Source organism: Carassius auratus, chromosome 12 (genome assembly GCF_003368295.1).
Source record: "Carassius auratus strain Wakin chromosome 12, ASM336829v1, whole genome shotgun sequence".
NCBI lineage: Eukaryota > Metazoa > Chordata > Actinopteri > Cypriniformes > Cyprinidae > Carassius > Carassius auratus.
In genome coordinates this window covers 19,714,708-19,737,520 of record NC_039254.1, presented here as the reverse complement: position 1 = coordinate 19,737,520, position 22,813 = coordinate 19,714,708, and the positions used below count along the sequence as shown (strand labels likewise).

At 39.8% G+C, this 22,813-nt stretch overlaps 1 protein-coding gene across 1 annotated transcript in view; it reads right to left on the bottom strand.

The window, feature by feature from the left end:
- LOC113112089 (integrin alpha-X-like) overlaps nt 1-22,813 on the bottom strand; it is a 95,106-nt gene that overhangs the window by 2,718 nt on the left and 69,575 nt on the right. The window contains exons 22-28 of the mRNA XM_026277482.1: nt 15,764-15,843; nt 15,604-15,690; nt 15,396-15,474; nt 13,486-13,581; nt 13,273-13,353; nt 12,852-12,962; nt 10,892-11,005 (exon numbers count right to left, since the gene is read on the bottom strand). Of these exons, the coding sequence (XP_026133267.1) occupies nt 10,892-11,005; nt 12,852-12,962; nt 13,273-13,353; nt 13,486-13,581; nt 15,396-15,474; nt 15,604-15,690; nt 15,764-15,843 (648 nt within the window). The remainder of the gene's footprint in view (nt 1-10,891; nt 11,006-12,851; nt 12,963-13,272; nt 13,354-13,485; nt 13,582-15,395; nt 15,475-15,603; nt 15,691-15,763; nt 15,844-22,813) is intronic.

Below are 22,813 nucleotides of genomic sequence, written 5' to 3'. Positions count from 1 at the left end.
TCTGCACTTAATGTTTACAATCCCTCTGCACCCTCTTCCCTGTGTGGAAGTCTTGACCTAGTGGTTAGAGAGTTTGACTCCTAACCATAAGGATGTGGGTTTGAGACTTGGGCTGACGATACTACGACTTAAGTGCAATTGAACAAGGCACCGCTCCCCAGGCACTGCAGCATTAATGGCTACCCACTGCTCCGGGTGTGTGTTCACGGTTTGTGTGTTTTTACTGCTGTGTGTTTGTGCACTTTGAATGGGTTAAATGCAGAGCACGAATTCTGAGTATGGGTCACCATACTTGGCTGTATGTCACTTCACTTTATCTTGCTTTATTGTTATTTCCTGTTTCACAGCCATGTAAGCATGGCCATGGCAAACAGATATTGTAAAGCATTGTTTTACTCATGCGGACTCTACCAAGCATTTTCCCTGCCATCGTCAATGTCTTGTTTCATGCTATTGTCTTGTTTTCTTAGTCTAGCCAGAGTTTGCTAACATTATGCCTGCTACTCCACGGTCTGCTAACAAAACGCCTGCTACTCCAGAACCTGCAAGCTTCATGTATGCCAAGTCTGAGCCTGCTCAAGCCATTCAAAGGCTCCTTTGCAACATGGCTGCTACACAAGTTTCTTTTGACAAGATGGCTGCCTGCCTAGAGGCTCATCCCAAGATGGCTGCCACGCCCGAGTCCCCGGCCAAGATGAGCGCCACTCTGGAGTCCCCGACCGAGATGGCTACCACGCCTGAGTCCCCAGGCAAGATGGTTGTCACTGCAGAACTCTCTTCCTGTCCTGTCACAGCCATGGAGGCCATTCACAAACTCTCTGTCTGTCCCATCACAGCCAGGGAGGCGATCCACAAACTTAATTACAGTCCTGTCACGGCCACGGAGGCCATTCACAAACCCACTGTCTGCCTTGTCACAGCAATGGAGGCCATTCAATAACTCTTCTGCCACAGACAACTGGTCTGTCCATGTATATGCTCCACAATGGCTCCCTGCCCAACCTGCTCCACCATGGCTCCCTGCCCTGCCTGAACTTCCATGGCTCCCTTCCCTGCCTGAAACACCATGACTCTGTTTGCACTGCTGTCAAAATCCCCCATGGTTCCACAGTCTTGTTTACTTGTTTAAAATGTTTACTTCCTTTGCATGGACCTTGCCATCCATCCCACACTCTGTTTTACCCCTGTTCAATAACCCTTCTTGACTGTTATTTATTTATTTGTATATATTTTTAATATAGCAGTTGACCTGCTGTTAAATCTAAAGCAAGGAGCCAGCCCATTGCCACTGCACAAGATGGCCGCCAGCCCAGCGCCACTGCACAAGATAGTTGCCAGCCCAGTGCCGCTGCACAGGATGGCCCCCAGTCCAGCGCCGCTGCACAAGATGGCAGCCTCAGTTGAATTTCCAGAGTCAAGTCAGGTCCCCGTCGGCTTTCCAGAGTCAAGTCAGGTCCCTCCCCGTCGACTTTCCAGAGTCAAGTCAGGTCCCCACTAACACCTAAGAGTCAAGTTAAACAACAGTTAATCTTCTTGATTCTAGTCAGAATAGAGGGGAGTTTAATTGCAGCTTAAGGGACATAATGGACTTTGCACTCCTGTTATGTGGTTCTCCTTTCACTGTGGGAGAGACAGAGGACTTTAAAGCCCCAAAACCACTGCACAAGATGGCTGCCAGCCCAGCGCCGCTGCACAAGATGGCCGGCAGCCCAACACCACTGCACAAGATGGCCACCAGCCCAGAGCCACTGCATAATATGGCCGCCAGCCCAGCGCCACTGCACAAGATGGTCACCAGTCCAGCGCCGCTGCACAAGATGGCAGCCTCAGTTGAATTTCCAGAGTCAAGTCAGGTCCCCACAAACACCCAAGAGTCAAGTGAAACAACAGTTAATCTTCTTGATTCTAGTCTGGTCACCTTTGATCAGGTTCCTGTTGATTTTCTGGAGTCTAGTCAGGTCACCATTGATGATCCAGAGTCAGGTTAAGTCTCCACTGACCATCCAGAACAAGGTCAGGTCACCACTAACACCCAAGAGTCAAGTAAAACAATAGTAAAACTTCATGAGTCAAGTCAGGTCTCCGTCGACTTTCCATAGTCAAGTCAGGTCACCATTAACACCCAAGAGTCAAGTGAAACAACAGTTAAACTTCATGAGTCAAGTCAGGTCCCTGTTGATTTCCCAGAGTCTAGTCAGGTCACCGTTGATCAGGTCACCGTTGACCATCCAGAGTCAGGTCAAGTCTTCGCTGACAATCCAGAGTCAGGGTTACTTACCGTTGACCTTCCAGAGTTAAGGCTAGTTCCTGTTGACCTTCCAGAGTCGAGTCAAATTCCAGTTGACTGTCCAGAGTCGAGACAGGCTCCTGTTGACCATCCAGAGACGAGTCACATTCCAGTTGATTCCCCAGAATCAAGTCAGATTCCTGTTGACCTTCCAGAGTCGAGTCAGGTGCCCATTGACTTTCCAGAGTTGAGTCAGGTGCTCATGGACCCTCCAGAGTCAGGGTTAGTAACCGTCGACCTTCCAGAGTCAGGGTTAGTCACCGTCGACCTTCCAGAGTCAGGGTTATTCACCGTTGACCTTCCAGAGTCAGGGTTAGTTCCTGTTGACCTTCCACAATCGAGTCAGGTGACAGTTGAATTTTCAGAGTTGAGTCAGGTTCCGGTTGACCCTCCAGAGTCTAGTCAGGTGCTCGTGGACCCTCCGGTGTCAGGGTTAGTAACCGTTGACCTTCCGGAGTCAGGGTTAGTCACCATTGACCTTCCAGAATCAGGGCTAGTCACTGTTGACCTTCCAGAGTCAGGACTAGTCACCATGGACTTTCCAGAGACAAGGCTATTCACCGTTGACCATTCAGAGTCAAGTCAAGTCACTGGTGATCGTCAAGGACAGAGTCAAGTCACTGGTGATCGTCAAGGACAGATTCAAGTCACTGGTGATCTTCAAGGACTAAGTCAAATCACAGTCATTCTTCAGGAACCAAGTTAAGTCACAGTCGATCCTCAGGAACCAAGTCAAGTCACAGTCAATCCTCAAGAGCACAGTCAAGTCCCCAACAATCTTCATGAGCAAAGTCAAGTCACAGTCAATCTTCAGGAACCAAGTCAAGTCACAGTCGATCTTCAGGAACCAAGTCAAGTCACAGTCAATCTTCAAGAACCAGGTCAAGTCACAGTCGATCTTCATGAATCCAGTCAAATCACCACGGATCTACCAGAGCCTCGTCACATCTCAGCCGCACTTCCAGAGCTCTCATCTTATTCTTTCACGGCCATGGAGGCCGTTTATGAGCTCTCATTCTTTCCGGTCATGGCTACGGAGGTCCTCCATGAACTCACCGCCTGCCCTGTCACGGCCATGGAGGCCAGTTACCATCTCATCATGGCCACGGAGGCCGCTATTAACCTGTTTATGTTCCCTGTTTCATCCCACCTGACCAGACTTGCTTTCCTGTGCCATCAACTCCACTGTGGTGGTCCTCTGCTCCACCCTGGTGGGCCTCTGTCATGTCTGCTCAACTATGGTGGTCATCTGGTCCGCTCCCTGGTGGGCTTCTGTCCCATCATCTCGGCTGTGGTGGTCCTCTGCTCCGCCCTGGTGGGCTTCTTTCCCCTCTTCTCAGGTGTGTTGGTCGTCTGCTCTGCCCTGGAGGGCTTTTGTCTCCTCTTCTCAGCTGTGGTGGTCGTCTGCTCCACCCTGGTGGGCTCCAGCTCCACCTGCTCTGCCTTGGTGGACCCCTGTTCCCGAGTTAGGCCCACAGTGGGCCCCTGTTACTGAGTTAGGCCCATGGTGAGTCCCTGTTCCTGAGTTAAGCCCACGGCGGGTCCCTGTTTCCCCTGTCAGGCCCAGGAAGGGCCCTTGTTTCCCATGTCAGGTCCAGGAGAGGCTCCTGATCTCCATGTTAGGCCCAGTTCTGCCTGCTCTGCCCCGGTCCTCGACCACTGCACTTCCTCATGGACCTGGCCCTCCATCCCTCCCCCTGTTTCGCCTCCACTCCACCGCCCTCCTAGATTGTTTTGAGCATCTGGAAGCCACTCCTTTGGGTGGGGGGGCTATGTCACGATCATTAGATGGAGTGACAATGAACTTCAGTAGAGGGCACTCCAATCAGGACCATTCCACATCAACTACCAGATGTCACTCGGACTCTAGCACCTCTCATCTGTTGCACCACACCCAAACTACATTCCCCATGAGTCACTGCATCACAATCACCCCGCCACACCTGCACATCATTCATCAGTTAATTTCCATGACACACCTGCACCTCATTTACACACACATAAAAGCAGCACACTCACTCGCACTGTCTGCGAAGTCTTGTTTAGTCAGTCTGACATTTCCGAGCATTTTCCTTGTGTTTGTTCCTTCTGTACCTGACCTTTGGATTGTTTATACCAACTCTGATTATCTGCTGCTTGCCCCTGACATCTGCTTGTTTCTGTCATAGATTCTGGTTATCCCTACATACCTGACGCCGTTACTGATCATTGCCTGACCATTCTCATCATTAAAGTTCTGCACATGGATCCGAACGTCTCTGTCTCACCATTACACCATTACTCTTCACGCTTCACATATTACCCTTGGGAGATATCATCAGGAAACATGGTGTTAGCGCTCACTGTTATGCTGATGATACTCAGCTCTATGTTTCATCGCAGCCTGGTGAAACACACCAATTTGAAAAACTAATGGAATGCATAGTTGATATAAAAAACTGGATGATGAATAATTATATATATAGGTGTTAATTATATAGAACCTAAAAATACGTAATAACCTAAAACACTGTCTAAGACTTGATGGCTGCTCTGTAAATTCTTCGTTATCGGTTAGGAAACTTCATGTGCTATTTGATAGCAATCTTTCCTTAGAAAGCCATGTTTCTAGCATTTGTAAAATTTCATTTTTCCATCTCAAAAATATATCTCAATTACAGCCTATGCTCTCAATTTCAAATGCAGAATTGTTAATCCATGCGTTTATGACCTCAAAGTTAGATTATTGAGATGCTTTATTGGGTGGTTGTTCTGCATGCTTAGTAAACAAACTCCAGTGAGTCCAAAATGCAGCAGCTAGAGTTCTTACTAGAACCAGAAAGAATGACCATATTAGCTCGGTCCTGTCAACACTGCACTGCTCCCTATCAAACATTATACAGATTTTAAAATGTTGCTTATTAATCAATCAATCAATCAATCACCTTTATTTATATAGTGCTTTAAACAAAATACATTGCGTCAAAGCACTGAACAACATTCATTTGGAAAACAGTGTCTCAATAATTCAAAATGATAGTTAAAGGTTGTTCATCCATTGAAATCAGTGATATCATCTCCGTTCAGTTTAAATAGTGTCTATGCATTTATTTGCAATCAAGTCAATGATATCGCTGTAGATGAAGTGACCCCAACTAAGCAAGCCAGAGTCAGATTGTGCAGAAGAATCATCTGTTTCCTGTGGTCTTGTCCTGGTGGTCCTCTGAGACAAGGTCTTTACAGGGGATCTGTATCTAGGCCTCTAGTTGTCCTGGTCTCCACTGTCTTTCAGGGCAGTAGAGGTCCTTTCTAGGTGCTGATACACCATCTGGTCTGGATACGCACTGGATCCGGGTGACTGCAGTGACCCTCTGATCTGGATACAGACTGGATCTGGTGGCCACGGTGACCTCGGAACAAGAGAGAAACAGACAAATATTAGCGTAGATGCCATTCTTCTAATGATGTAGAAAGTATGGTGTTATGTGAAGTGTTTACGGTTCCGATTTACCTAATTAATGCAGCCTAAAAATCCTTTGGATATTAAAAGCATATTAGTATGTTATGTGTATGCCAGGTTAAAGAGATGGATCTTTAATCTAGATTTAAACTGCAAGAGTGTGTCTGCCTCCCGAACAATGTTAGGTAGGTTATTCCAGAGTTTAGGCGCCAAATAGGAAAAGGATCTGCCACCCGCAGTTCATTTTGATATTCTAGGTATTATCAAATTGCCTGAGTTTTGAGAACGTAGCGGACGTAGAGGAGTATAATGTAAAAGGAGCTCATTCAAATACTGAGGTGCTAAACCATTCAGGGCTTTATAAGTAATAAGCAATATTGTAAAATCTATACGATGTTTGATAGGGAGCCAGTGCAGTGTGGACAGGACCGGGCTAATATGGTCATACTTCCTGGTTCTAGTAAGAACTCTTGCTGCTGCATTTTGGACTAGCTGTAGTTTGTTTACCAAGCGTGCAGAACAACCACCCAATACAGAATTACAATAATCTAACCTTGAGGTCATAAATGCATGGATTAACATTTCTGCATTTGACATTGAGAGCATAGGCCGTAATTTAGATATAATTTTGAGATGGAGAAATGCAGTTTTACAAATGCTAGAAACATGGCTTTCTAAGGAAAGATTGTGATCAAGTAGCACACCTAGGTTCCTAACTGATGACGAAGAATTGACAGAGCAACCATCAAGTCTTAGACAGTGTGCTAGGTTATTACAAGCAGAGTTTTTAGGCCCTATGATTAACACCTCTGTTTTTTCTGAATTTAGCAGTAAGAAATTACTCGTCATCCAATTTTTTATATTGACTATGCATTCCATTAGTTTTTCAAATTGGTGTGTTTCAGTGAGTATCATCAGCATAACAGTGAAAGCTAACACCATGTTTCCTGATGATATGTCCCAAGGGTAACATATAAAGCGTGAAGAGTAGCGGCCCTATTACTGAGCCTTGAGGTACTCCATACTGCACTTGTGATCGATATGATACATCTTCATTCACTGCTACGAACTGATGGTGGTCACATAAATATGATTTAAACCATGCTAATGCACTTCCACTGATGCCAACAAAGTGTTCAAGTCTATGCAAAAGAATGTTGTGGTCAATTGTGTCAAACGCAGCACTAAGATCCAATAAAACTAATAGAGAGATACACCCACGATCAGATGATAAGAGCAGATCATTTGTAACTCTAAGGAGAGCAGTCTCAGTACTATGATACGGTCTAAATCCTGACTGGAAATCCTCACATATACCATTTTTCTCTAAGAAGGAATATAATTGTGAGGATACCACCTTTTCTAGTATCTTGGACAGAAAAGGGAGATTCAAGATTGGTCTATAATTAACAAGTTCTCTGGGGTCAAGTTGTGTTTTTTTTTTATGAAAGGCTTAATATCAGCCAGTTTGAAGGTTTTGGGGACATATCCTAATGACAATGAGGAATTAATAATAGTCAGAAGAGGACCTATGACTTCTGGAAGCACCTCTTTTAGGAGCTTAGATGGTATAGGGTCTAACATACATGTTGTTGGTTTAGATGATTTAACAAGTTTATACAATTCTTCCTCTCCTATAGTAGAGAATGAGTGGAACTGTTCCTCAGGGGGTCTATAGTGCACTGTCTGATATGATACTGTAGCTGACGGCTGAATGGTTGCAATTTTATCTCTAATAGTATCGATTTTAGAAGTAAAATAGTTCATAAAGTCATTACTGTTGTGGTGTTGGGAAATGTCAACACTTGTTGAGGCTTTATTTTTCGTTAATTTAGCCACTGTATTGAATAAATACCTGAGGTTATGTTTGTTTTCTTCTAAAAGAGAAGAAAAGTAATCAGATCTAGCAGTTTTTAATGCTTTTCTATAGGATATGCTACTCTCCCGCCAAGCAATACGAAATACCTCTAGTTTTGTTTTCCTCCAGCTGCGCTCCATTTTTTGGGCTGCTCTCTTTAGGGTGCGAGTATGCTCATTATACCATGGTGTCAAACTGTTTTCCTTAACCTTCCTTAAGTGTAAAGGAGCAACTGTATTTAAAGTGCTAGAAAAGAGAGAGTCCATAGTTTCTGTTACATCATCAAGTTGTTCTGAGGTTTTGGATATGCTAAGGAATTTGGATACATCAGGAAGATAACTTAAAAAGCAGTCTTTTGTGGTAGAAGTGATGGTTCTTCGATACTTGTAACAAGAAGTAGAATTTACAATTTTGGCTATATGAAGTTTACACAGAACTAAATAATGATCTGAGATATCATCACTTGGCTGAATAATTTCAACACTATCAACATCAATTCCATGTGACAGTATTAAATCTAGGGTATGATTTCGACAATGAGTAGGTCCCGAAACATGTTGTCTAACCCCAATAGAGTTCAGAATGTCTATAAATGCTGATCCCATTGCATATTTTTTATTATTGACATGGATATTAAAATCACCAACTATTAAAACTTTATCTGCAGCCAGAACTGACTCGGATGTAAAATCACCAAACTCTTTAATAAAGTCTGTATGATGCCCTGGTGGCCTGTATACAGTAGCCAGTACAAACATAACAGGGGATTTATCATTAACATTGGTTTCTCTGAGAAATCCTGAAAACGTTGTTATAAATTGAAGCAACTCCTCCCCCTTTGCCTTTTAGACACGGCTCATGTTTATAACAATAATCTTGGGGGGGGGGGGGGTGGACTCATTTAAAATAATGTAATAATCAGGTTTTAGCCAAGTTTCTGTCAAACAGAGCACATCTATATTATGATCAGTTATCATATTATTTACAAAAAGTGTTTTCGTAGAAATGGATCTGATATTCAATAAGTCAATCTTTATCATTTGTTTATCCATATTGCATTTGTTTTTTATTTGTTGAACCTCAATTAAATTGTTAACCTTAACTTGGTTTGGACGTTTTTTGTATTTTCTAGTTTGTGGAACAGACACAGTCTCTATAGTGTGATATCTAGGTAAAAGAGTGTCTATGTGCTGAGAATTAACTGACCTCTGTGACGGGAGGCAGCTAGCAGACGGTCGGTTTAGCCAGTCTGTCTGCTTCCTGACCTGGGCCCCAGTTAGTCAAGTATAAACACTAAGACTATATGCCATATTTCTAGACAGAAGAGTGGCGCCAGCCCAGGAGGGATGAAGACCATTTCTTTTAAACAGGTCAGGTCTGCCCCAAAAGCTCGTCCAATTGTCTATGAAACCTATGTTATTCTGTGGACACCACTTAGACATCCAGCCATTGAGTGATGACAATCTGCTATGCATCTCATCACCACAGTAAGCAGGGAGGGGACCAGAGCATATTACAGTGTCTGACATCGTGCTTGCAAGTTCACACACCTCTTTAAAGTTATTTTTAGTGATCTCCGACTGGCGAAGTCGAACATCATTAGCGCCAGCATGAATAACAATCTTACTGTATTTACGTTTAGCATTAGCCAGCACTTTTAAATTTGCCAAGATGTCAGGCGCTCTGGCTCCCGGTAAACATTTGACTATGGTGGCTGGTGTCTCTATATTCACGTTCCGTACAATAGAATCACCAATAACTAGAGCACTTTCATCAGGTTTCTCAGTGGGTGCATCACTGAGTGGGGAGAACCTGTTTAATGTTTTGATCGGAACAGAAGAGCGGTGTTTTGACCCACGACTACGCTGCCTCACCGTCACCCAGTTGCCCTGAAATATTCTTACTGCGGTTGTTTGATGAACTTGTGAAAAACTGCCTTTACTTATAAAGCCCTGAATGGTTTAGCACCTCAGTATTTGAATGAGCTCCTTTTACATTATAATCCTCAATGTCTGCTACATTCTAAAAACTCAGGAAATTTGATAATAACTAGAATATCAAAATCAACTGTGGGTGGCAGATCCTTTTCCTATTTGGCACATTCTCAATACTTATAATACCTAGAATATCAAAATCAACCACGGGTGGCAGATACTTTTCCTAGTTGACGTCTAAACTCTGGAATAACCTACCTAACATTGTTCGTGAGGTAGACACACTGTCAGTTTAAATCTAGTTTAAAAGACCCACCTCTTTAACCTGGATTACACATAACACATTAATATGCTTCTAATATCCAAATCCCTTAAATTATTTTTATGCTTTGTTAATTAGGTTAACTGGAACTGGGAATACTTCCCTTAACACCCAATGTACTTGCTACCTCATTAGAAGAATGGAATCTATGCTAATATAAGTCTGTTTCCCTCTTATTCAGAGTTCACCATAGACAGCAGATCCAGTCTGTATCCAGATGAGATGGTCACTGCAGTCACCCAGATCCAGTACATATTCAGACCAGATGGTGGATTAGCACCTAGAAAGGACTTCTACAGGCATGAAAGACAGCAGAGACCAGGACAACTGGAGCCCCAGATACAGATCCCCTGTAAAGACCTTGTCTCGGATGACCACCGGGACAAGACCACAGGAAACAGATGATTCTTCTGCACAGTCTTACATTGGTGCAGCCTGTAATTGAACTGCTGGCTTCAACTAACCAGAGGATACCTGGCCACCCGACTGAGCCTGGTTTCTCCTAAGGTTTTTTCTCCATTCTGTCACCGATGGAGTTTTGGTTCCTTGCTGCTGTCGCCTCTGTCTTGGTTAGTTGGGGATACTTCATTTACAGCAAAATCATTGACTTGATTGCAAATGATTGCACAGATAATAATTAAACTAAACTGAGATGAAGACGTCATTAAATTCAATGATGAACTGCCTTTAACTGTCATTTTACATTATTGACACACTGCTTTCATAATTAATGTTTTTCAGTTGATTTGAGGCAATCTTTTTTTTAAAGCAATATATAATTTAAGGTGACTTGACAATTACCAGAAACATACCGCCAAGGCAATAAAGAAGTGGTTCAAGAAGAAGCACATTAAGGTCATGGAGTGGCCTAGCCAGTCTCAAGACCTCAGTCCTATAGAAAAACTGTGGGGGAGCTGAAATTGTGTTGCCAAATGATAGCGAGATCAAATAAATATTTTCCCCTTTTACAGGTCTGTTCAGTCAAACAGAAAATGGCTTTGAGAGCTCTTCATGCATTCATTAGACTTGACATGAACGTCCACTAAATTACCTGGACAGAAGTTGCAGTTTGTTGAGAATCAGAGGAAAAGAAAACATATTTGCTCTTGTCGTAATCCACAGATGCAGAACTGACCAGCTGGAAAACAGCAGCTCTGAGTCCAGTCTAAGAGAGACAGATGATGAGAATGATGAAACAAAAATATTAATATATGACCTGTTTCGTATGGTAACCAGGAGAGGACATGTTTAGTTCACTTAGTTTTGTGGTTAGGGTAACCCCACAAGAAAAAATATGATATTATATGATGTGTGGCCATGACATAAGGATGTCATTCTCATGACAAAATTATCTTGTGGCCATGACACAATTGTGGACATTTCCCACAAGATCATTTTGTCATGATAACGGCATCCTTATGTCGTGGCCACAAATATTTTTGTTAAGGGAAAGACATTTCTCTCATGGCCAAGAGTTTAATGCATACACAAACCTGCATGACCATAGCAAACTGGGAATATTAGAGATGGATTTATTAATATAATTATTACATTATTAAATTATTTTAACCACAGGCCTTGGCTACTAGACTGTATTGTGTGAGATGTAGCTAACATTCAAATGAACTTTATTATCAATAAAAGTCATAATAAAGTCGAAGTCATGGCCTAGTGGTTAGAGGTTGACTCCTCACCCTAGGGTTGTGGGTTTGAGTCTCGGGCTGGCAATACCATGACTTAGGCACCTTTGAGCAAGGCACTGAACCCCCAACTGATCCCTGGGTGCTGCAGCATAGATGGCTGCCCACTGCTCCAGGTGTGTGTTCACTGCTGTGTGTGTGTCCACTGTTTTCTGTGTGCACTTTGGATGGGTTAAATGCAGAGCATGAATTCTAAGTATGGGTCACCATACTTGGCTGAATGTCACGTCACTTCACTATAAATGTTATTTTAGTCTTAAGTGCTGAGAATTCATTAAACGTACTCCTACTTTTAAACTTAAGTATAAAAGCAAGTTGTCAAATTTCCTAAAGCTAAGAATCACTCATACACTCCCAATAATTTTAGACACCTCGAGAGGTCTCTCAAGTGGTTAGGAGCCGCCAAAGCGCATGTACAGTATATTAAAATACTTTCCAGATTCCAATTCACTAAACATTTTTTTTGTTGTTGTTGTTTTTTAATTGGTCTTAGGAAGTATTCTAATTTGTAGAGCTAGTGAATTGGTGGGTTTTTGTTAAATGTGAGCCAAAACCATCACAATTAAAAGAACCAGACTTAAGAAAGACTTAAACTACTTCAGTCTGTGTCCATTGAATTTATTTAATACACAAGTTTCCCAGTTTGAGTTGAATTAATGATATAAATGAACTTTTCCATGACTTTATAACTTATTGAGATGCACCTGTGTGACTGGGATGTTTACTGGAAGTGCAGTTAAAAGGATGAATTTAGCATAATTAATTTTAATTTCGGCTAATGAATAGACTAGAAATATATGGTGATTCATTGAGGAATAAATACTTTGCATAGTTTAATTTGTAAATGAAAACACATCATATAATGTAAATAAAATCATTAAGTAAAAACTTAATTGGCAGGCATATTCATTATTTGCAAAATATGTGGTAACATAGTAATAATACTAACAAAATTATGCAGAATGTTAATTAGGTAGATACAAGAACTGAAAGGGTAAATAAACATTTATAAACAATAAATATAAAAATATAGCCCTAACTTGACAATAATAATAATAATAGACCCAGTTAACAGTTTAATAATCCCAGGTTGCTTTTTGTCATGCAAGTTTAAAGGCTCTCATTCCCTTAACTTACCGTCTCGAGGCCATGACTTCACAGCTCATGGCCACGGTTAAAGGATGTCGTTACCTCGACAAAATGATCTAGTAATCATGACACATCATCAAGTTCAAACATGTTAATATGACATTTACACAAGTTAATGGTCATCATAGTTTTGTTAAATGAATTTGGTTTAAATTCAGCGACCTGCTCGATCCATCCAGAGCTGACATTGGCAGCTATATTATAGAGAATCCTTTCATTCCTTATGAGAGTGACATCACAGCTGAATTCAGCACACTCAGCAACAGAGCAGTCCTGACAAACAGATCCAGAGAGTTGCATTAGTGTGTTGATTCAAATTATTATGCAAGTGACATATCAGGCATACCAGATCTTTCAGAAAATGAAAAGCATGAAACAGTGATTTTGCCCTAAGTTTAATATTAAAATATATGATCAAAATGTCAAACAATTGACCTGATTTAAAACAGAAGCTATGAAAATGCAACAGCAAGTAAAATTATTCTGATTTGTCATTTTGATCATTTGGAACACTTTAAATTATTAAGTAAAAGAGGAATTAAAATGTGGAAAAACAAAACAAAACTCAAAAAAGTGTCCTTACCACCATGCGCGAACTTTTAATAATGTCCGTAAAATTGGTGGTAACAGGCTTCTGAATTTTCTCCATCGTACAGCCAGAAATCTTTTCAATTAAAAAAATAAATAGATTAATTAGAAATGAAAGGATGCTAAAATTTACAATAATGGGTGAAGAATGGGATGCTTTTGTATAGCCATGTTAATGGCTTGTAATATAAGAAATAAATTCACACACTTGCAGACTTGAATTATTCCAAATGTCAGCATGACCAACTTTAACTGGTACTTTGATAAAAACCTTGAAAGTTAATTCTCTAAGATCATTTTCGATCTGAAAAAAAAAAGAAAAATAAGGAAGGATTATTTAAAGTATATACATTTTGCAAAGGGTGATTTCTTCTGTTGCAAATCTTAAAAAATAAAATACTCAAGGCTATTATCATTATTGAAAACTAAAACTAGAAATAAAACCATAAAGTCATTACTTGAAATAAACATTAACAGAAATAAAATATAAACTTTGTAGCCTATTTTATTTCAGCTAATTGTCAAGGCAGCATTTAATTCAGTTTAAAAAAGTATCAAAATAGCAAATATGTAAGAAAACCTATATATACACATTTTAAACAATAAATAAACAAATATGTTAAAAAAATTATAGAAACAACTTTTAAATTAAAATAAACCCTGAAATAAAAAGTAAATTCAAAATATTAACAAAGCCTATAAAATAAAATCAATGACAAATAAATTAACAGTTAAAAAAAAAAAAAAAAAGTCAAAGTTAATGGGTTTGTCCAAGAAATTAGAATTTATTAACGTTAGAACATAATTATTTTCAAGATCACTACCTTGCGTGCCCTTGATAGCCACTAGAGGGCCCTCCATTTCTTACCTCTGTCACTGTCTTGGACTTATTTTCCCATAATCATTTGCCTGGACTTATCGTCACTGATTGTATTCACCTTTGTCTTTTTAGGAGCTTTCCCACCAGAGGAACCTTTTCAGATCCCTTATCCAAATACCCACTATTGCTTTGTTGCACTTGATCACTTGACTATATATATATATATATATATGACGTTACATTATTACATTATAATCCTCCACATCCGCTGCATTCTCAATACTTATAATACCTAGAATATCAAAATCAACCACGGGTGGCAGATACTTTTCCTAGTTGACGTCTGAACTCTGGAATAACCTACCTAACATTGTTTGGGAGGCAGACATACTCTTGCAGTTTAAATCTAGATTAAAGACCCATCTCTTTAACCTGGCTTACACATAACATACTAATATGCTTCTAATATCCAAATCCATTAAAGGATTTTTATGCTGCATAAATTAGGTAAACCAGAACCGGGAACACTTCCCATAACACCCAATGTACTTGCTACATCATTAGAAGAATGGCATCTACGCTAATATTAGTCTGTTTCTCTCTCATTCCAAGGTCACCGTAGCCACCAGATCCAGCCTGTATCCAGATCAGAGGGTCACTGCAGTCACCCTGATCCAGTACGAATCCAGACTAGATGGTGGATCAGCACCTAGAAAGGACCTCTACTGCCCTGAAAGACAGCGGAGACCAGGACAACTAGAGCCCCAGATACAGATCCCCTGTAAAGACCTTGTCTCAGATGACCACCAGGACAAGACCACAGGAAACAGATGATTCTTCTGTACAATCTGACTTTGCTGCAGCCTGGAATTGAACTACTGGTTTTGTCTGGTCAGAGGAGAACTGACCCCCCAACTGAGCCTGGCTTCTCCCAAGGTTTTTTTCTTCATTCTGTCACCAATGGAGTTTTGGTTTCTTGTCACTGTTGCCTCTGGTTTGCTTAGTTGGGGTCACTTTATTTACCGCGATTTCGTTGACTTGATTGCAAATGAATGCACAGAAACTATTTAGAATGAACAGAGATGACATCACTGAATTCAATGATGTTGCTTCTAATTAAGTGATAAAAAACAGTTGCAAATTATGTACAAAATATTCACCTATTCACCTTTGCACCAATAAAATGTACAACTTTGTTTTACTGCCAAATTATATGTAATATCTAATAATTATTAATTTTCATTATTATATTCAAATGATATTTAGGGTATGTTAAGTTACAGAATTGGAAATGATACCTTTATTATCTGCTGGACTGGTTTCATGAGGTCCTTTTTCCCTGCAGTAAAATTAATGTGGATGGTGGAATTTTCATGCCTTTCATTTGAATAAGAAGAAAAAGAAGAAGCAGAAGAAAGACAATAACAATATTACAGTACAGGATAAAGAAAAAAAAACAGCATTGATTCCGATTGTTTAAACAGAAACATTACACAGAGAACTAACCTTATCAAGGCAATATAGATGGCATATTTAACACCAATTGTCTTCTCTTTAAAAAACTCACTGCTTTTTGCATGTTTGTCATTCCCACTGTGAGAGATATAGTTTTTGTTTATCAGCAGCATTTATCAGTTAAACTATTCTGTTAAAATGTATGTCATACCTTGTGACCTCAGCCTTTAACGTCAAATTTTGGCCCAGTGTACTTTCTTTATTAATACTGTATGTAATCTCAAACACAACCTACAGTTTGGACAAAAAAATACAAAATAAAAAAATCAAAACTGACCAATTCAAAGATAAGTCATATATATGTCATACAGCAACATAACATGAAATTAAAGTTGCTTTACATAAGACAACAGCAGAAAACAGCTTTGAGTTTAAAGTGAGTAAATAAATGTGTATGTGCATGTAAGTAGGGCTGCATGATTAATCACATTTTAATTATGATCACGGTTTCTCTAGATTAATTGACCATAATTATTGCAATACTGGCCTGGTTATTTATCCTGAAAAATGTTTCTTTATATATATATATATATATATATATATATATATATATATATATATATATATATATATATATATATATATATATATATATATATACACTCTCCTTACACATACATATATTCTTGCTTTCACACACTTACATTCTCCATTCACATAAATACATTTCTACTCTCACACACATACACTCTCCTTACACGTACATACATTTCTACTCTCTCTCTCACACACTTACATTCTCCTTTTTCATAAATATATTCTTGATTTCTTTTTTTTTTTTTTTCGCTTTCACACACATGCATTCTCCTTTTATTTATTTCAGGTCTTGCACATTTATTTCCTGGTCTGAGAGTGAAAAAAAAAAATAAATAAAAAAAAAAAAAAAAAAAAAAATATATATATATATATATATATATATATATATATATATATATATATATATATATATATATATTTTTTTTTTTTTTTTTTTCACTCTCAGACGAGGAAATAAATGTGCAAGACCTGCTCAACTCTTCCTATTATTCCTACTATTCAAAGTCATCCTGCTTTCTTTTCAAGTACATATTTTAAGTTTTTAACTTGAACATATCATTATGTAACCTACGTGTTCTACAGATCTGTGTGCAAGTTCTAAGACACTGATTTTGATAGTATTAACAGGGCTTAACACAAAAAAAAAAAATTCTACTGGTCCGGTTCGGCCAGTGGTTTATTTTTGTTTTACTTACCCTGGCAAATTTTCACAGGACTTGCCACAATCAATCAATCAATAAGACATATTGTTTTCATTGTTGACTGTAACATTGTATTGTAATAAATAATAACAATTTTGCACAAATAGGTACAATTGTTCAAAGATAAAACTTTAATAAACCATGCTTTTTCAGGTCTTTCGGGTAGGCCTAACTATTCCAGTTAAGGATGCACTGATCAGGATTTTATTTATTTTACAATCAAATGAGCAGATTCCCATTCTCGTTGCCAATTTATTTAGTTCTTATTCTTTTTTTTTTTTCTTTTACATTTATTAAATGTTTATTTTGCTCTGTTACTTGCCAAACTAACCTTGAGCAAACAAACAAACAAAAAATATATGCAACATGAAGCAAGTGCACAAAAAAACCATCAGATTGGCGGAATTAATATTTTATTATTACTATTTATTATTATTAGTTTTATTTCCTTAATAATATGTGTGTCTGCATGCGTATGTACTTTCTAGACTGGAAGCTCGTGAAAAAAATTCTTCTGTGTGTAAACATACTTTTCAAGGGCCCTCTCTTCCTTTGGGGCCCTGGTAATGAGTACTGGTTTTACCCCCATTCCGACCCTGGGAGCTAAACTCTAAAGGACAGTGGCCCTCTAGAACAGAGTTTGGAGCTGTAAGGTCAAATTATTTTTATATACTTTATTTTCATTTTATTTACTTATTAATGCTGCTTTTGCTGACATTATGTCTGTGGTCAAAGATTAAAATGACTGATGCCTTGGCACAGTGCACAGACACACGCAAAGCTCGGGGTATGAAAAATGCGCGCGGTTAAAGGCTAGAAGGGATACGTTTGGCTCTACTGGGCATGCGCACATAAAGACAGCAAATTTTTGTCATACTGTACTAGCGCTTGCATAGACTACTCGGCGCTGTCGGAAACAATCAACTAATGCATACAAAGTGTTTACAAGTACGACGTGAATTTTAGAATTACAATATTGCATGGAGCTGTTACTATATGACCTTATCTATGTTGCATTTAAAAAATAAAATATTTAATATTAGTTTCTGTGAGGATGTATGCATTCCTACCAGGACTTATTTAACATTCAACAGTGATAAGCCATGGTTTACAGTAAAACTCAGACATCTTTGTCAGGCCAAAGAGGATGCCTACATAAATGGGGACAGGGTCTTGTACAATCAGGCCAGGAACACACTGAACAAAGAGATCAGAGCGGCTAAAAAGACCTACGCTAAAAAGTTGGAAGACCAGTTTACTTCCAATGACTCAACTTCAGTTTGGAGAGGACTGAGGGCCATCACAAACTACAAGACACCATCCCCTTGCACTGAGACTAATCAACTGCTTGCTAACGACCTGAATGAGTTTTATTGTAGATTTGAAACCCCCAACACCCATTCTGACCATCTGCCTACACAACCATTAACACCTCCTGCTCTTCAAATCTGTGAAGATGATGTGCGCCAGGTCTTCAAGAAGAACAAAAGAAGAAAATCACCAGGCCCAGATGGCATTACACCAGCCTGTCTGAAAATCTGTGCTGACCAGCTGGCCACCATATTTTCACAGATCTTCAACAGATCCCTGGAGTTGTGTGAAGTGCCTTCCTGCTTCAAACGCTCCACCATCATCCCCATCCCAAAGAAACCCAAGATAACAGGACTTAACGACTACAGGGCTGTGGCTCTAACGTCTGTCGTCATGAAGTCGTTTGAAAAACTGATTCTGGGTTATCTGAAGGACATCACTGGACCCTTACTGTACCCCCTGCAGTTTGCTTACCAAGCCAACAGGTCCGTGGATGATGCAATCAACATGGGATTGCATTTCATCCTGCAACATCTGGACAAAACAGGGACTTATGTGTGGATCCTGTTTGTGGACTTTAGTTCGGCTTTCAACACCATCATCCCAACAACCCTCCAGACCAAACTGACCCAGCTCTCTGTTCCTAGCTCTATCTGTCAGTGGATCACCAGCTTTCTGACAGATAGGCAACAGTTAGTGAGACTGGGGAAAATCATGTCAAACAGCTGCACCACCAACACTGGTGCCCCTCAGGGTGTGTTCTCACCCCTCTCCTCTTCTCCCTGTACACCAACGACTGCACCTCTAAAGACCCCTCTGTCAAGCTCCTGAAGTTTGCAGATGACACTACAGTCATCGGCCTCATCCAGGACGGTGCTGAGTCTGCTTACAGACAAGAGGTTGAGCAGCTGGCTGTCTGGTGCAGTCTTAACAACCTGGAGCTTAACACGCTCAAAACAGTGGAGATGAACGTGGACTTTAGGAGAAACCCCCCTGCACTTTCCCCACTCACCATCATGAACAGCACTGTGACTGCAGTGGAGTCATTCAGATTCCTGGGAACCACCATCTCTCAGGACCTGAAGTGGGACAATCACATTGACTCCATTGTGAAAAAGGACCAACAAAGGTTGTACTTCCTTCGCCAGCTGAGGAAGTTTAACCTGCCACAGGAGCTGCTGAAACAGTTATACTCAGCCGTCATTGAGTCTGTACTGTGTACTTCTATAACTGTCTGGTTTGGCTCAGACATCAGAAGACTACAGAGAACTGTTCGGACTGCTGAAAGGATTATTTGTGCTCCCCTGCCCACCCTTCAAGAACTGTTTACATCCAGAGTGAGGAAAAGGGCTCATAAAATCACTCTGGATCCTTCACATCCAAGTCACCCCATTTTTGAACTTTTGCCATCTGGCCGGCGCCTCAGAGCTGCAAATACCAGAACAGTAAGGCACAAAAACAGCTTCTTCCCCCAGGCAATCTACCTCATGAACAGTTAAATGTTCCCTATTATGCTTATGCAAACAAAAGTGCAATATCCTTATATTTATTTGTTACCCCTCCATCCTAGTACATCCCTGCATCTTATTCAATCCTATTCCATTATCATTTATAGCACAATTGTTTATACACTCATTTATTTGCCTACATTTATTTATTTTTTAGTCTGTGTGTTGGTGTCTCTGTGTACTGGAAGCCTATGTCACTAAAACAAATTCCTTGTATGTGCAAGCATACTTGGCAATAAAGCTCTTTCTGATTCTGATTCTGATTCTGATTCGGTAATGTACCTGAAGCCGATTACCTTATTCGGAATGGCAAGGATAATGGCTTAAAAAAACGAATAACGGACAAGGAATAATTCTGCCTGAATACTCGGCTGAAGCTGACACAGTCTGGTGTTTGCTAGATAACGGGTGAGCCAGGGGATCAGCGCCAGAAGTTAATGAATGTAAACTTAATGAGTGAAAAGAGTGCAAATCAAACACCACATTGTTGTCGCCTCTCTGTGCATCTCTCAGAAATCAGAGCATTGCAAAAGTAATTTTATCTATGATAATACATCATACACGTTATAGTATTTGTATATATTTAAAAGGCAATGATTTAAAGCTTAGGCTACGATATGATATGAATAAATGGAATAAGCACAGCGCACTCACCAATCAAACAGCCACGCTGCGCGTCTCAGTCTCTCAAAAACCAAATCAGTTCTCTCTCAAGAGTAGGCTAATAATCAGCTTAGATACGGATACATTGTCTACTTGTCCTACATGTTTGCATATTTATATTTTGCTGGTTTGCGTGGCACACACAAATTTATTTAGTGAAGTTCACTTAACATTAAGACTTGCTTAAAGTGTTCTGCGTAATGTGCGCATTGAATGGATTCAGTCATGTTCAAATGATCATTAAACGTTTGTCATGACATGATAAATATTATTTTAGAAATTAAGAATTATTTTAGTTTAACATGACATACTTGTTCAGTGATAACTACGAAAAAAAATATAAAAAGTCATATCGGTCTTATCAAGTAACTGTACGATGTTGTATCCGAATGCATACGAAAAATGTTGTGATTGTTACAGATACAAATACTGGCTGTTACATAATTATTTATATGCTTATATAATTATAAAGTTTTTACAATTTACATACGTAAATGTTGCATAAGGCTATACATTAATAAGAGTTTATTGATAAAAAAAAATGATTTAATGTGTTTTCATTTAAAATAGCATGAACCATGAGTAGTCGAGTAAGTCAAGCATTTTTTATTTAAAAAATCGACTAGTAGAAAACAGTAGTCTTGCAACCCCTATACTGTACAACAATTTCATTATTGTAAAGGGTACGTTTAAGGCTTAGGTGTAGACGTAAATAAAACACAATCTTACAGGTAGAAAATTTAATTAGAAACATCTAAACTTTTCAGGTCGCAGTAAGTGCACCGCTGGTCATGCACATCCTTTCCCGGAACAATACTGAAAGCTAAGATGGAGAAACAGATGATCATAGCTGTACAAGGATAGCCATTTTTTTTTTATTAATCTATTAGCAGAGCTACTACAAGGGATTTTTAGTGCTGGAAATACATTTATTATTTGCTGAAACTTCTGTGTCTTCACGGAGAGCGGGTCATGGTTGACGGAGTAGACTGACGGAGCCAGAGGGACGAGATGCAGCCAGAGGAGTGGAGTCCTGAGGTGACAGATGGTTGACGACAGACCAAGGCATAGCCAGAAAGATGAGGGAGCCAGTGGACTGCAGGGCAATGGCATAGAAGAGGGAGCTAGGAGCCATGGTTGAGCCACTGGGTCAACGGGCCGAGGCATAGTCTGAGTCTTGAGTCATAGACAGTGGATCCTCCAGCCACGATACCAATGGAGATTGGCAGAACCTGAGGGTGAGCAAAGGGGCTGCCAGATTTAAGTGGGGGCATTACACTCTCTATTAGTGCGACTGGATCTTAGCACTGCATTCGACACTATTATCCACAACATTCTTTTACATAGACTAGAAAACTTTGTTGCTATTAATGGAAGTGCATTAGCATGGTTTAAATTGTACTTATATGACCGCCTTCAATTCGTAACCGTGAATGAAGAGTGTGATGAGTTGGGCGGGGCCAAGAGCCATCAGAACGGAGCGAGGCCAGTGGAGTAATTGGAAATGAATGACACCTGTGCCACTCACTGGTCTAGAGTCCCAGGGAGGAGCTCCGGAAAGATAAAGAGGAAGAGTAATGACAGAGAAGGACAAGAAAGGACCAGGCCTGGGTTCTATTTTGTTTTGGCTTTGTTTGTGCGCGGCAGTCATCTGTGAGGGGTTGTGATGCTATTTTGTGTTTACATTGTCATTAAAGTTTTATTTAAAAACTTGGTTAGAGTAGAGCGCCGTCTCGGGGGAGTACACCCTGGCCTGTGAGGGGTGATGTGTGTATGTAACGAGTGAGGCAGGTCCGAGAGCCATGTGAATGGAGCAAGCCCGGTGGTGTAATTGAAAATGAATGACACCTGTGCCACTCGACAGACTCAAGTCCTAAGGAGTAGCTCTGGAAGGATAAAGAAAAGTTATGACAGAAGGATGAGAGAAAGAGAGTCCGCCTGTTCCCGCCTCCTTCTTCCCCTCTTACAAACAGCATTACAAAGAGGTATCATATTGATCACAAGTGCAGTATGGAGCACAACAAGGCTCAGTTGTAGGGGCGTTAGTCTTCACGCTTTACATGTTACCCTTTGGAGATATCATCAGAATTTTTTTTTTTTTTTTTTGATATATTGAAAGAAAATCATTGTTTGTTACATTTGTTACATTTACATTTGTTTGTTACATTTATAGTATTTAAAAATCAAGCTTTTGAATGGTATAGTGTTTAATGTTATTGAAACATCATAATGTTTCACTTGATATTACATTTAGGAATCATAGTTTGGAAAAAGTCTAACCAGTAAAATGTTTAGACATTATGTGAAAACTAATACAAGTATATAAATACGTGAAAAGAGACTTACTCATGTTAAGGATCTCTGCTGAATAAATCACTTCATTCTTTTTTCTGAGGAAAAACGAAACTCAAAACCTTAGATAATCCTCATCACATCGTTTTGGGGTGAATTATATCTTATTCCTCTCATTGCGAAGTAAAC